Below are 13637 nucleotides of genomic sequence, written 5' to 3' on the forward strand. Positions count from 1 at the left end.
GAATGTTTACAGCTCCTGAGGTCCCAGCGGGCGTGTGTAACAGGGTGCTCTTTTAGTTTAGCTGTCCATAGGTGGCTTGTGTTTGTTAGTTCAATTAGACCCCCTGCCTATTTATTTATTTATTTATTTATTTATTTATTGGAGACAGAGTCTCGCTTTGCCGCCCAGGCTGAAGTGCAGTAGTGCAATCCCAGCTCACTGCAAGCTCCGCCTCCCGGGTTCAAGTGATTCTCCTGCCTCAGCCTCCCGAGTACCTGGGATTACAGGCGCCAGCCACCAGGCCTGGCTCATTTTTCTATTTTTGGTAGAGGCGGGGTTTCGCCATGTTGGCCAGGCTGGTGTTGACCTCGTGATCCACCGGCCTCGGTCTCCCAAAGTGCTGGGATTACAGGCGTGACCCACCGCACCAGCCATTAGACCCCCTGCCTTATCACAAGGACAGAAGCTTTCTGTATCCCGGGTCTCTTGCCTTGGTGTACCGGAAGAATTGGATCACACGTGGGCTTGGAAAATGAGTGCCAGGTTTTCTTGAGTGGAAGTAGCTCTCAGCACATGGGGGAGCCAGAAGGGAGATGGTTTTCCCCTGGAGTCGGGCTGCCTAGGCTCTCCTCCGACTGCCCTGGCCAAATTCTGCGTCATTCCGCCCGTCGATGGCCTGCCAGCATCCGCGGGTGTGCTCTAACGCCCGCCCGTGTGCTTCCTTCCCCTCCACGTCCAGCCACTTGTGTGCCTGCCTGCTAGGGTCTCAGGGCTTTTATAGGCACAGTATGGGGACGTGGCAGGCCAGGGTGGTCTTGGGAAATGCAACATTTGGGTGGGAAGACGGAAATGCCTGTCCTCACCTAGGTCGGTGGGCGCAGGCCCGAGGGTGGAGCTCATGCCCTTCTCTACCCAGCACTTCCCTGCTCCCCTTCCATGTCGCCAAGACTGGCCCTGGAGAGGGGCCTGAATTTGAATTGGATCAGACTGGGTAGCAACTTATGTGTGAAGGCATTGGCAAGAACAGTAGACCATCAGCTGGCCATCAGTGGAGACCCGAGGGTTGATGGGGTGGGGGTTAGAAGAGTAGAGCGTGATCGCTAAGAATGGTCTTGTGGAAGAAATACTAGTTCTATTTCAGTGGGTTAAAGCTGCGAGACGGCAGAAGAACGTTCTGCAGAGACCCAGTGGGAGAAGGAAAGGGCCACTGGTCAGGCATGGCGGGCGGAGGGGAGCCACGGCTATAGCCCTTGGCCGTCCCTGTCAGTGCCAGGAGTGTGGGGTTCCAGTCACTCTGGTAATTTCCTTCACTTTTTCTCTTCTTTCCTGTCTTAATACTTACCTTCCAGACCATTGGGTTAAGGACAAAGGTTAAGTTTGTAGTTTGAAAAGTCATCACACACACACGGTACCAAATACAAATTTAAAAGGGTAGTCTTAAGTCTTCTTCCCTCTCCTACCCACTGCTTCTGAGAGGCAGTTCCCGTAATGATTTGTGTCCCTTCAGGAGTATTGTATGCATAAATAACAATATCTGGGTATGTTCTCTAAGAACAACACATCATCACACACAAATGATACGCCCTATAATCCAGTTTTACATCTCTTTTTTTCATGGAACAAAATGCCTATGTACATATGGAACATGAACATTTAAAAATATTTTAATAATAATAATATGCTGAGTACCTGTATCCACCCTCCAGCTTAAGATGTGCCAATTCAGCTGTCCTTCCCTAATAGCTTCTCTTCTCTTCTCCTTCTCCCCAAAGCTATACCCTAATAGCTTCTCTTCTCCTTCAACACCTGAATTTTATGGTTACCATTTCCATTTTTACTATGTATGGAATATATTCCTAAGCAATGCACAGTGGGATTTTGCCTGTTTTCACGTTTGATATAAATATCTTTCTGTGGTCTACAGTTTGGTTTCTTCCCCCTCACAATTGTGAGATTCATCCACGTGAGTGTGTGTGTTTACGACTCATTCTTTTTCACTCCTGTATGGATGGATTCTCTGGATAGCACGATCTGTTCTCTGGTCATAAAGTTTGTGTCCATGTTTTTGCTGTAATAAACATGGCTGCTTTGAACACTTGTGCACATGTATGAGAGTTTCTCTACAATATAGACTTAGGAAGAGAAGCAAATCTTCAACTGCATTATCTTCAACTTTTTCTTCATTATTTGATTTATTTATTTATTTATAGATGGAGTCTTGCTCTGTCGCCCAGGGTAGAGTGCAGTGGCACAATCTTGACTCACTGCATCCTCCGCCTCCTGGGTTCAAGCATTTCTCTCTGCCTCAGCCTCCCAATTAGCTGGGATTACAGGCGCAGGCCACCATGCCTGCCTTAATTTTTGTATTGTTAGTAGAGACGGGGTTTCACCGTGTTGGCTAGGCTGGTCTCGAACTCCTGACCTCAGGTGATCTGCCTGCCTCAGCCTCCCAAAGTGCCAGAATTACAGGTGTGAGCGACTGTGGCTGGCTTATTCTTTTTTATTTTTTCTTCGACTGAAGAAATTGGCTGCCTAAAATTCCCTTGTATCAGCATATTGTAATTTATTTGGCCAGGCTCCTAGTGATGGATACTTAGGTTGTTTGCAATCTTTTGCGGTAGTGTATGTACTGTTCTTATACATGGGAGAGGATAAATTGCTGGGCAAGAGTGTTTTGATGAGCTAGTTATCATTTGGTAATTATTTTTCTAATGAAATGAGCTCATCAGGTGACAGTATTCAATGTCGCATTGGTTAAAATGTTCCAAGTTTTGCAATATTTTTAAGATCTGAATCCCCTGCCTAATTCAATATTCAATAATAATTTTTGGTAGCACCTACCTGCTACCCAAGTCCAGCACCAAGTATGGACAAACTTCTATGAAATAAGTTTATTAATAATTTTTGAATAAAAGCATTACTTTGGAGGCTCATAGGTTCAACATTTACAATATAAATTAGTACAAGCCTGCTCTGCTGTGGTTTTCAATCTGAATGTACCTTATTTTATTATTAATCTATTAACTATGCTGTGAGACTGGACAATGGATTGCATAATGTAACAGCATGTGGTCAGCAAACTACGGTCCATGGGGCACATCTGGTCCTCCACCTGTTTTTGAATAGTCTGTGATCTAAGAACATTTTTTAAAAAGTCGTCTTTTTCTTTTTTTGTTTTTAAATGGCTAAAAAGGTAAAAAGAATACATTGTGCTATGTGAAAATTATATAAAATTCAGATTTCTGTGTCCATAAATAAAGTTTTTTTGGAAGACAGCCATGCTGATTTTCTAATGTAGTGTGTGTGTGTGTGCTTCTACTCTCCAACAGCAAAGATGAGTGAGTAGGTGCAGGAGAGATCGAGGTCATGCTCTCCCGGCTTTGCACTGCTGCTTAGAGTACTGCAAATCACAATGATGCATTTATAATTGGACAGTATTTTGAGAGCCACACATATCATGGCACTCTGACTTAAAATTACAAGTACTTATCCATCATCAAAACAAGAAAAGTAGATTTTGAGCATTGTGGCTTTTAACACAGTAGAATGTGGGTTATGTTACAAAATTGTTGGCAAGTCATTGTAGTTATTGTGCAGTTATGTGAGAGCTGTACGTTATTAGGCTAAATACAATGATACTCCCAACTCACAGGAAAGCAATGGTCAGAAAAGTTAGAAACTTTAGAATGGAATATCTCATCACAGCAGAATTTCTTCACTAAAAATAAAAATGAGGCTGTTCCCAAAGTGGTATTTCAAGTGGCTTATTTTTTAGCTAAGCAAGAAAAACCACTTACCAATCACGAGTTAATTAAATCATGGTTAATAGCAGCAGCCAAAGTTATGTGTGCAGAGAAAGTAAACTTATTTAAGGATAGGAGGCTTTCAGCAATAACAATTGTTTGAAGACTTAAGGACATTGGGAGCAATATCAGTATTCAAAAAACAAAGCAGATTATTTTGAGTGTTTTTCTTGGCTCCTGAGGAATTGACGGAGTTGTCACTGGTACTGCTCAGTTATTACTTGGAATCAGTGCCATGGTTGAAGAGACTGAGAGTTGGCCCCTGTAAATAGTCTGTTTGGAACAACTACAGAGAAGAGTATTTTCACACAGGCTGAAAAAACACAAATTCAGTACAACCTGAAGTAGAATCTGCTAAGATGTGCTTCAACAAATGGTGCTAAAAAAAAATACTTGTGGAGAAGATGGCTTAGTTGCATTAATTTATAAAGCTTGAAAAAAATGTAAGATATTTAAAGCCTATGGTTATTTATTTTATTATTCATCAGCCAGGTACTTTGCAGAAAAGATTTGAATGTGTCATATGTCATTGAACGAAAGTGTCAACAGTGAACCTTATTCACTCTCATGGACTTAGCCATCACAAATGCTGTGAATTTTTGTCAGAAATAGGAACTGAATATCCTGACTTGTCCTGCCACACAGCAGTTCAGTGGCTTAGCAGTGGTAAAGATTTACTGCAGTTTTTTTGAGTTCAGGACCAAGATTGAAATTTTCCCAAATGAGAACTTCCCTCAACAGCTATTATCACTTTGAAAATTTGTTTTTGCTAAACTGGGCATGGTGGCTCACGCTTGTGATCCCAGCACTTTGGGAGGCCGAGGCAGGTGGATCACTTGAGGTCAGAGGTCCAAGACCAGCCTGGCCAGCATGGTGAAACCCCGTCTCTAATAAAGATACAAAAATTAGCCAGGTGTGGTGGCACACGCCTGTAATCCCAGCTGCTCGGGAGGCTGAGGTGGGAGGATCATTTGAACCTGGGAAGCAGAGGTTGCAGTGAGCTGAGATCGTGCCATCGCACTCCAGCTTGGGTGACAGAGTGAGACTCTGTCTCAAAGAAAAAAAAAAGAAAACTAGTTTTTGCTGCAGACTTAATATTGTTTCTTAATGAATTCAACCTAAAATTACAAGACAAAATGGTGCTTATATGCAAAACTAACGTTGCAGTCAAATCATTTTAATGACAGTTAACATTGAACTTGAAGCACCATCAAGCTCTTTATACATTTCTCATGCTTTCAAAAGTTAAAACAGGAAGCAAGATCTCCATCCCACACAAGTTTACGGCAGATGCGCTTTCCAAGCTCAAACTATAGTCCCAGCAGTGGTTTTGGACCTCAATACAAATGAAAGAGAAATTTCCATATCTCAAAATCCATTTAATTGAGGAACTTCACCTAAATCTCAATTGGAAATGATTCATCTGCAGTGTAATAATATACCAGAAGGCTAATAATATACCAAAAGGAAAATCAAATAGAATTCCATAAGTGCCTCCCAAGGGATGCATGTGCCCCATTAAAATCGTGTGTTTGTGGATTGATATCAGTATTAGGCAGCACCTAGGCTGTGTGAAAGAACGTTTCAAAGATGTATATAAAATATCATTATCAATCAACAATAACAAGGGAACATTTGCAGTCAGTTTTGATTATAGGGAACACTAACTTTGAACCCCAGTTAAGTGAAATGTTATACTCCCAAAAGGAATTATGTTCTTCTCCTTGGTATACCTATATTACCAAAAAATATATATTGTATTCAGTTATCATTATATATTGAATTTCCACCTCAGATTTGTAAAAATTTGTTTTCTCTCTTCCTGTATATATTACCCTACATAGTAATCTCAAATTTCCTCTTGGCCCACAAGGACTGTCCTTTATAGAAAAAGTTTACCAACCTTGGCTTAAAGAAATTTGGCCCACAATGAACCATTTTCTTGTCACTTTTCTGACAACATTTTTTGGTTTTATTTTAAGATGGATGTTATTCCTGATAGCAAGAAAAGTGGTACACAGCATGTTACCCTTTATGGTTCTTGGTCCTTATTTTTATAGGAGAGCCTGTTTTAGCTTGTCATTATAGTGGAGTTTTATATTGAACTGTGTAGAGGAGGCATTATTTCTTAATTCCTTCTAAATGTGCCTTTGGAAAGAATACACTTGTATTGAGTCCCTGCTCAAGGTGAACAACTGTGTGCGTATTTAATTAACAAATCAAAATTTGTTATTGACTTAACATTCAAAGCAATCAGACTGCGTGATGGTACAGATTATATTTTGGTAAGATTTAGGTAAATCACAATTTACAAAAAACCTATAGTTTAAAACATTGTTGATATAAGAACAAATATATTTTTGTTTTTTAATTTGTAGTGAGAAAAATTATAGCTCTGCCTAATTAAGTAAATTGTGAAGTTTTTAAATATGCACTTCTTCATGAAAAATATAAAAGCTGAATGAAAGTAGAAAGAAGAAGGGGGAAAGAAATTACCTGTGCCCTGTCAAAAGACATCTACTAGAAATATTTTGGTGTATTCCTTTCCTGCCTTAACTCAGTGATATTTTATGTTTGCTTATCTCGGTGTATCCAACAAGTACTGATTTTTATTTTGAAGGAAAATTTGAGAATGGTGTTGCAGAAGGAATGGTGGATCCAAGTCTGAATCCCATTTCAGCCTTTCGACTTTCAGTTATTCAGAATTCTGCTGTTTGGGCCATTCTTAACGAGGTAAGTATATATCAAATCAGTGAAACAACTTAGAAACTACATTTTTATTATGTTTTTATTTTGTATTTAAGGCCTTTTTGGAATTGAGAATTAACAGCTTTATCATACCTTTTATGATTTTGTATTTCAGATTCATATTAAAAAAGCCACCAACTGATCATCTGAGAAACCAACACATTTTTTCCTGTGAATTTGTTAATTAAAGATAGTTAAGCATGTATCTTTTTTTTATTTCTACTTGAACACTACCTCTTGTGAAATCTACTGTAGATAAGACGATTGTCATTTCCACTTGGAAAGTGAATCTCCCATAATAATTGTATTTGTTTGAAACTAAGCTGTCCTCAGATTTTAACTTGACTCAAACATTTTTCAATTATGACAGCCTGTTAATATGACTTGTACTATTTTGGTATTATACTAATACATAAGAGTTGTACATATTGTTACATTCTTTAAATTTGAGAAAAACTAATGTTACATACATTTTATGAAGGGGGTACTTTTGAGGTTCACTTATTTTACTATTATAGACCCTCTTTTATAGATTATCAGGGATTATATATATAAATATACATAAAAATGTTATGGAATTAATTTATTAGAAACACTTAAGAAGTACATATTTTTGTGCAGTAGATTTTTGAATCGATACTTTTTTTGAAAACCAGTTTCCTTGCTTTTTTAAGTTCTTTCTATATTTTTCTTTGGAAATGCAAACATTACAAATCAATGCCATTTTTCAAATGCACTGCCATTTAAGATTGATTATAGATGGATTTCTTAACTGAAGTACTTTTATAATCACAGTGACTGAACAAAATATTTTCAAAGACATTTGTCATTCCTTAAAGCCAAGATTTTAAAGACTAACGTCCTTCCTGAGGGTTACTTTACTATACTGTGTATGGTGTATAGCCACAGAAAGTCAGTCTGATAAATTTTCAATGTGTAAGTGTGATGCATTCAACCCAGATTATTGTAGACTTAACTTATTATATTTCCTCTGATATGTAAAATGACAAACTCTTCTTTCCTTTTTAATCTTTGTCTTTAATCCATGAATTAGGTGCATTATCTGCTGTTGATTCTTTTATATCTGCACTCATTTTATGACGTCAGACAAAATGTTTTCTAGGTGTTGCTATTGTATGAGTCATAATTGGTATAATTTTAAAGAAAATTGTAATATTGTTTTTTGGTGAAATATATTATTAGTAGTATATTTTCCAAAATGATTTTATTGTAGTATGAACTGGTAAGTGAGTCCCGTGTCCAAGAGACTGTATTTATTACTCTTAAACATGCAATTCCAAATGATATTACTACTATAAACAAAGACTATTACCGGTCTCAGCAATCAGTGATCTTTATAAAAGTACTTTTAAAAAATGATGAATTATCACCAGGTGCTGTGGCTCACGCCTGTAATCCCAGCACTTTGGGAGGCCGAGGGGGGCGGATCACGAGGTCAGGAGATCAAGACCATCCTGGCTAACATGGTGAAACCCTGTCTCTACTAAAAATACAAAAAATTAGCCGGGCGTGGTGGCGGACACCTGTAGTCCCAGCTACTCGGGAGGCTGAGGCAGGAGAATGGCGTGAACCCAGGAGGCAGAGCTGGCAGTGAGCTGAGATCGCACCACTGCACTCCAGCCTGGGCGACACAGCTAGACTCCGTCTCAAAAAAAAAAAAAAAAAAAAAAAAAAGATGAAGTATCAACATCAGTTCCCAGCCAGTCTGCTTGGACACACTGGGGTGCCACAAGTGGGTTGCAGGTTGGTTGCAGACGGGCAGAGATGGATTCTGCTGAGCTTTCAGAGTGGCCACTGGCTGGGGCCTAGCGTTGGGGCAAGGTTCCAGCTGGCTGCTGTAGCCTGGAGGAGCTTCATCTAGTTACCCAATGTGCTGAACCAACAGCATGAAATAGCATCATTTCCTGTGCAGTGTTACAAAGTGCAAACATTTGGAAACACTGATACAGTACAATTATTTCCATCACTCCCTGTTGTTATAATTTTTAGTTACTTTTCTTGATTGAAAAGTCAATCACGTTGCCAAAAATGATTTTTATGTCAGTTAAAGGCCAGTTGAAATTTTTTTATTAGGATGTTTTAAATTTACTTTTCACTTTCTTGAATTTTTTTCTTCTCAAATTTCTTTGGCCCAGTGCCCATGAGCAAATTTCATTCAAAAACAGGAATAACCTTTTGTCATAAAATTTTGGCACCAGCTTGGTATACTAAATTACTGCAAAAAAAACTGAGTACCAGAAGTAAAAATCTCTGCAGGTGGGCTTAGGAGTACCCTTGGGTCCCTGGTTCCTCAGTTGCCAACTCTGGTTTCATGAAGAAAGACCATGCTCTGAAAATCTAGGGAGGAGAAAGTTATTGCAGCACCTGGTGTGATTTGTTACAACTTCTTTAAAGACAGCCTGCCTGGCTAGCTTTTTCCTGTTTTCATGCAGTTTGCCCTCCCAGCATTGGTCCACCTGTTGTTCCCAAGAAACTCATTCTTGTTCCCAAGACTCCTTTTAGCCAAATCTTTCCTATCATTCCAGGACTTTTTTGTGCTTCTCTCCCCATGAATCTACCCGTGCCTAGGGTGCGTGCCAGGCACGTGGCAGGTGGCCAGTCAGCATCTGGATGTGAGACCAATTATTCCAGCCTGCCCTCCTCTTTCTCTTTTTATTATTTTGTATTATTTTTGAGACAGGGTCTCGCTTTGTTGCCCAGGCTGGAGTGCAGTGGTGCTCTCATAGCTCACTGCAGCCTCGATCTCTGGCCTCAAGCAATCCTCCTGCCTCAGCCTCCCAAAGTGCTGGGATTATAGGTGTGTGCCACCATGTCCAGCTCCCTTTCTCTAACTCCCTCTCCCTGCTGTCATTGCCATACTCTTGCATACACAATCGGTTGTCTAGTTTTTGATTGTTTGTGTGTATGGTGTGTGCTGTCTCTCTGACCAGATTTCAGGTTCCTAAGGCGAGCCTGCAGCTCATACTGCTCATCTGTCCTCTCCTGCGGTGGGTGCTCAGGGCCTCTCACTGTTAGTTACTCCCTCCTTTCTGCCCAGTTCTGCACTCAACTAGTAGAAGCAGCCATCCTTTCCCCAAGCAGGAAATTGTAGTGGTCGCCCTTAAGAGCAGTGTGAGGGCAGAAGATTAAGGGAGGGGAAGAGTCCCTGGAACTGGAAGAAGGTAAATACTTTGCCTTGAGAGGGCACTGAATCATTTTACCAAAATAGTAAATGGAAAAAGTGTCAAAGGTTGGGACTAGTTTTAAAAACACATATAGCCAGTAGACACATGGGGGCTGTTTAAATAAAAACATTTTTTTACCCGGTTCTGCCATCACACACACTAGTGACATTCCAAGTACTCAGTGGCCATGTGGAGCTAGTGGCCACCACACTTGACACCACGGATGCAGAACTTTTCCATCACTGCAGAAAGCTCTGTTGAACAGTGCTGTGTCCAGAGTGCTAATTATGAACAGCTGAGAAACCACAATTAATACATTCTCATGAGGTTAAAAGCAGACATGGGAATAGAACATAATGCAAATGATGATGAATATTTTGGGTGAGAAGAGAAAGCTGAGGACCCATTTCTAGGATTCTAAAATGTAAGATTTCTTAAGTTCTTTATCTTCGTCTCATGCATTCTCCTTTCACGCGCTGTACCATACTGTGTAGTCAGAACAGACAGTGTGATTGAAAAGCTTTGGAAAAAGTTAACGCAAAGGATTATTTAGCACGTAGGCTGTAGATACGTATGTGTGTATTTGTTCAACAATTGGAGATGGTTGAATACCTTTGAACAAAGTGTGTATCTTCTCAAATCAGTGGTTGCACTAGTCAGTAATTAGAAGGTGTTGTTATTTTTAAAACTATAAGCAAAATTATGAAGGCCTTTAAAAAATCTATCATAATAATGAAAAAGAGGTTGTCTCCCAACAGTGCTGTCCCTCAAAGAAAAGACTGGTTATGTGGAAACAGCACGTTTGGAGAGATTATTCTAGTGAATAACAGTGTATATTTGTGGTAGGCAAATTTCTAAGAATGACCCCTACTGACACCCCCGCCAATGACCTTGTATAATATCCTCCCACTTTGAGCATGGGTGGAACCTGTTTGATCCATGATTATATCATGTTATGTAGCAAAAGGAAGACTGTCTGGGGGTGGCTAATCAAATCTTGTGACTCCTTTAAAAGCAGAGAGTTTTCTCGGGCTGGTGGCAGAAGTCAAGAGACAAAGCAGAAGGACCTCAGGCACCATTGCTGTTTTAAGGTAGAGGGGGCTGCATGAGAAGGAATGCACATGGCTTTGAGGAGCTGAGAGAGGCCTTGGCTAACAGCAAAGGAGCTGGGAACTGCAGTCCTACAGCCACGGGAACTGAATTCAGCCCATAAGCTCATTCATAGGCTTGGAAAGGCATTCATCTCCAGTCTCCAGATAAGACCCAGCCTGGCCAACACTTTGAGTCCAGCCTTGTGAGACCCTAAGCCGAGAACTCACTTAAGCCTGCTTGGACTTCTGACCTACAGAACTATGAGATAATAAATCAGTGGTGTTTTAAGCTGCTAAATTTGTGGCAATTTGTTATGTAGGAATAGGAAATGAATACAGTATTTTAAAAGAGGTAAAGAGGAAATCTTCATACTTGATTCCCTGTAGTATGCTGGATATTTCTTGGTAAATGCATGAATAAAGTCTTTAGTAGCAAATCATGTACCTGGACCTCGTTGGGGATGTTCTCGCCAGAGATCTCAATTAGTCTTCATTGGACGTTTGTTGGCAAAGTTGCAGCATCTTACTGAGTAGCGTTTTGTAAAGGAACTGCTAGAATGAGACTATAGGAATAGGACTGAAACAGTGTGTAAGGGATCTTTTTTATTTCTAGAAGAGGTGTTACTTTATACTGATTTAGACTGCTCTGAGCCTGTCAGAAGTAAATTCAAGAATGATTAACAGTGGTGTTTTAGATACATTAAGAGCAAAAATAACCTTTGCCTTGTAGAGATCAGATAATCTGTGTATTGAGGGATTTAATTTTTTTTAACCAAAACTTAGTTTCTCTTTTTATCATCTAGCACAGATCAAATCCTGTATGGGCCAGCCAAATGTTTGTAGTTTGAGAATGTTTTGCAAATACCTCTCTGCTTCCAAGCCATTAATAGCTAATGAAGTTTTATTTTGGTTTGTCCATTAATTTTTGTGCTTATTTTTACTGTATTGCCATGTCCTTGATACGAGACAAGTAGAACTAAAAGAGAGAAAATGAGAGGTTAAGACTGTCAGAAGATGAGAAATGTGAGTCATAACCATACCTTAGTGTTTTAAGGGAACTTTATCCAGTCCAATCCCTTTATAGAAAAGGAACTTTTCCAAGTTATGTTGCAGTATTTATAGTGTGTAAAATTTTGTTTGACTTTGGTAGTTGTGCATTTTAAATTATGAATCTTATATGCTATGATAACTAGTATGCTTACTTTCTTTAATGCATGTGATCATACAATGCTAAAAAGGTATTTTTTAAAGACCCAACCAAACTGAGGATTTTGTTATACATATCTGTATCAACACCTATATATCAACTCCTCTTCTTACCTGAAACACTCCTTCACCCGGTTTGGGCACTAACTAGATCATTTTCAAAGGAACAAACAGGAAGGAGCAAGCTGGCACTCCAGAGCGCATCTGAGCTGAGAATTTAGAAGACCTCATTCAAGAAAGTAAACTGAGCATTGATGGGAAAGCACTTTGCGCGAAGTATCATTCCCACTGTTAATGTTGCAGTCAAAATTGTGGGAAAAAAAAAAAGTGGTGCTAAAATTGTTCTGAAATGAAGATTGATTGTTGTGGGGAATATTTTAATACTCTTGGACTTTAGGGAGGCTATTTTATGTGTCACTTGCTCCTAGTTGTTTCATTGTATTAGTAATTAGCAAACTGTCCTGGAACCAAGGGTTCGGTACTTTTGCTTGATTAGCATTCCATTATTTATTTGAAATGCTCAGTGTTTGCTCAAATTTGGTGAAAATATCTTTTGAAGACATATTCTCTGAGCCTTAAAAATGGCTGCTATCGACAGTACTGTAAGATGCACTGCCAGTAGATTTGATACTTTTCATTTCAGTGTAGGCAGTAATGTTTTCTAAGAAGATTTAGAAATCAGCAAAGTGTAACAATTGTGTTTCATTTATGGAATGGAAAAACTGAAGTGTCCCATTCAGAACACTTTGGAAAGGTTGTCTGCATTAGGGGATGTTTCTGGAAGCATCCCTTAGAGAAGCTGCCTGAGGAATCTCCTTGCCAGGTTGTACCAGATTTTTTTTTTTCTTAAATGTATTGTATATATTTTCCTTAAAATGTCTTCATTGGCTGAATGATTCCTATCTGTAGTAATATTTTAGGTACTTGTTGGATTTTTAAAGGAAGATTATTTATTTTCAGATTTGCTGCTATAATTGAAAACCTAGTAACTGGTCCTGTTGATCGTGCCTTCATCACTGTTTCTCTGTGCCACGACCGTTCATGTGTATTTGAAATAAAGAAGTTTAAAAAGCCATGTTGAATTCAAGATTCCTTCTAATAAAAATAGGTGAAACTTAATGAGTAGTATTTTATTATTAATTTTAACACTGAGACAATACTAGTTATCCATTTTCAGTTAGAAAAAGGAGTGGATCCTTTATTGGGTTTTGTAAAGTCTTTAAAGAAAGGGGAAAAAAAAAGCCCTACTGTTAAGACAGTGATGACCAATATTATGCTGATGTTCACTTTATTATATGTACTATACAGTTCCTAAAATAAGAGTAGCTACCTGGGCCTCTTTGATCTAAAATATTTAGGGGCTATAAGTAAGTTTTTAATGTAGAAAATGCTGCTAATGATGCTTAGGGCCTGAAGTACAGTGACTCCCGTTTGACTGACACTACAGGTTTATAGAGGATTCCAAAGGTTAGAAGGGATCTTGTGGCTTATGTAAGTAAGTAAGTATTTAAAATACAGCTCATTAGAAATGGAGATTATGCATCTTTGTCAATAGGAGAGCGATGGGGCTGTATGATTATTCCCTTGTTCTCCAACTAGATGATACTCTTTCAAAAATAATTCAT

General features: G+C 39.2%; 1 protein-coding gene across 13 annotated transcripts in view; it reads left to right on the forward strand.

The window, feature by feature from the left end:
* MGAT4A (alpha-1,3-mannosyl-glycoprotein 4-beta-N-acetylglucosaminyltransferase A) overlaps positions 1-13131 on the forward strand; it is a 119460-nt gene extending 106329 nt beyond the window's left edge. For 5 of the 13 annotated variants that reach the window (XR_010148998.1, XM_054677288.2, XM_054677309.2 and 2 more), the window contains 2 exon segments: positions 6403-6515; positions 6646-6735. Coding sequence is in view for 10 of the 13 variants with exons in the window: in XM_054677288.2 (XP_054533263.1) it covers positions 6403-6515; positions 6646-6672 (140 nt within the window). In the remaining 3 variants the exon portion in view is untranslated. 13 annotated transcript variants of the gene reach the window in all.
* The last annotated feature ends 506 nt before the right edge of the window (positions 13132-13637 follow it).

The sequence above is a fragment of the Pan troglodytes genome, chromosome 12 (assembly GCF_028858775.2).
Source record: "Pan troglodytes isolate AG18354 chromosome 12, NHGRI_mPanTro3-v2.0_pri, whole genome shotgun sequence".
Taxonomy (NCBI): domain Eukaryota; kingdom Metazoa; phylum Chordata; class Mammalia; order Primates; family Hominidae; genus Pan; species Pan troglodytes.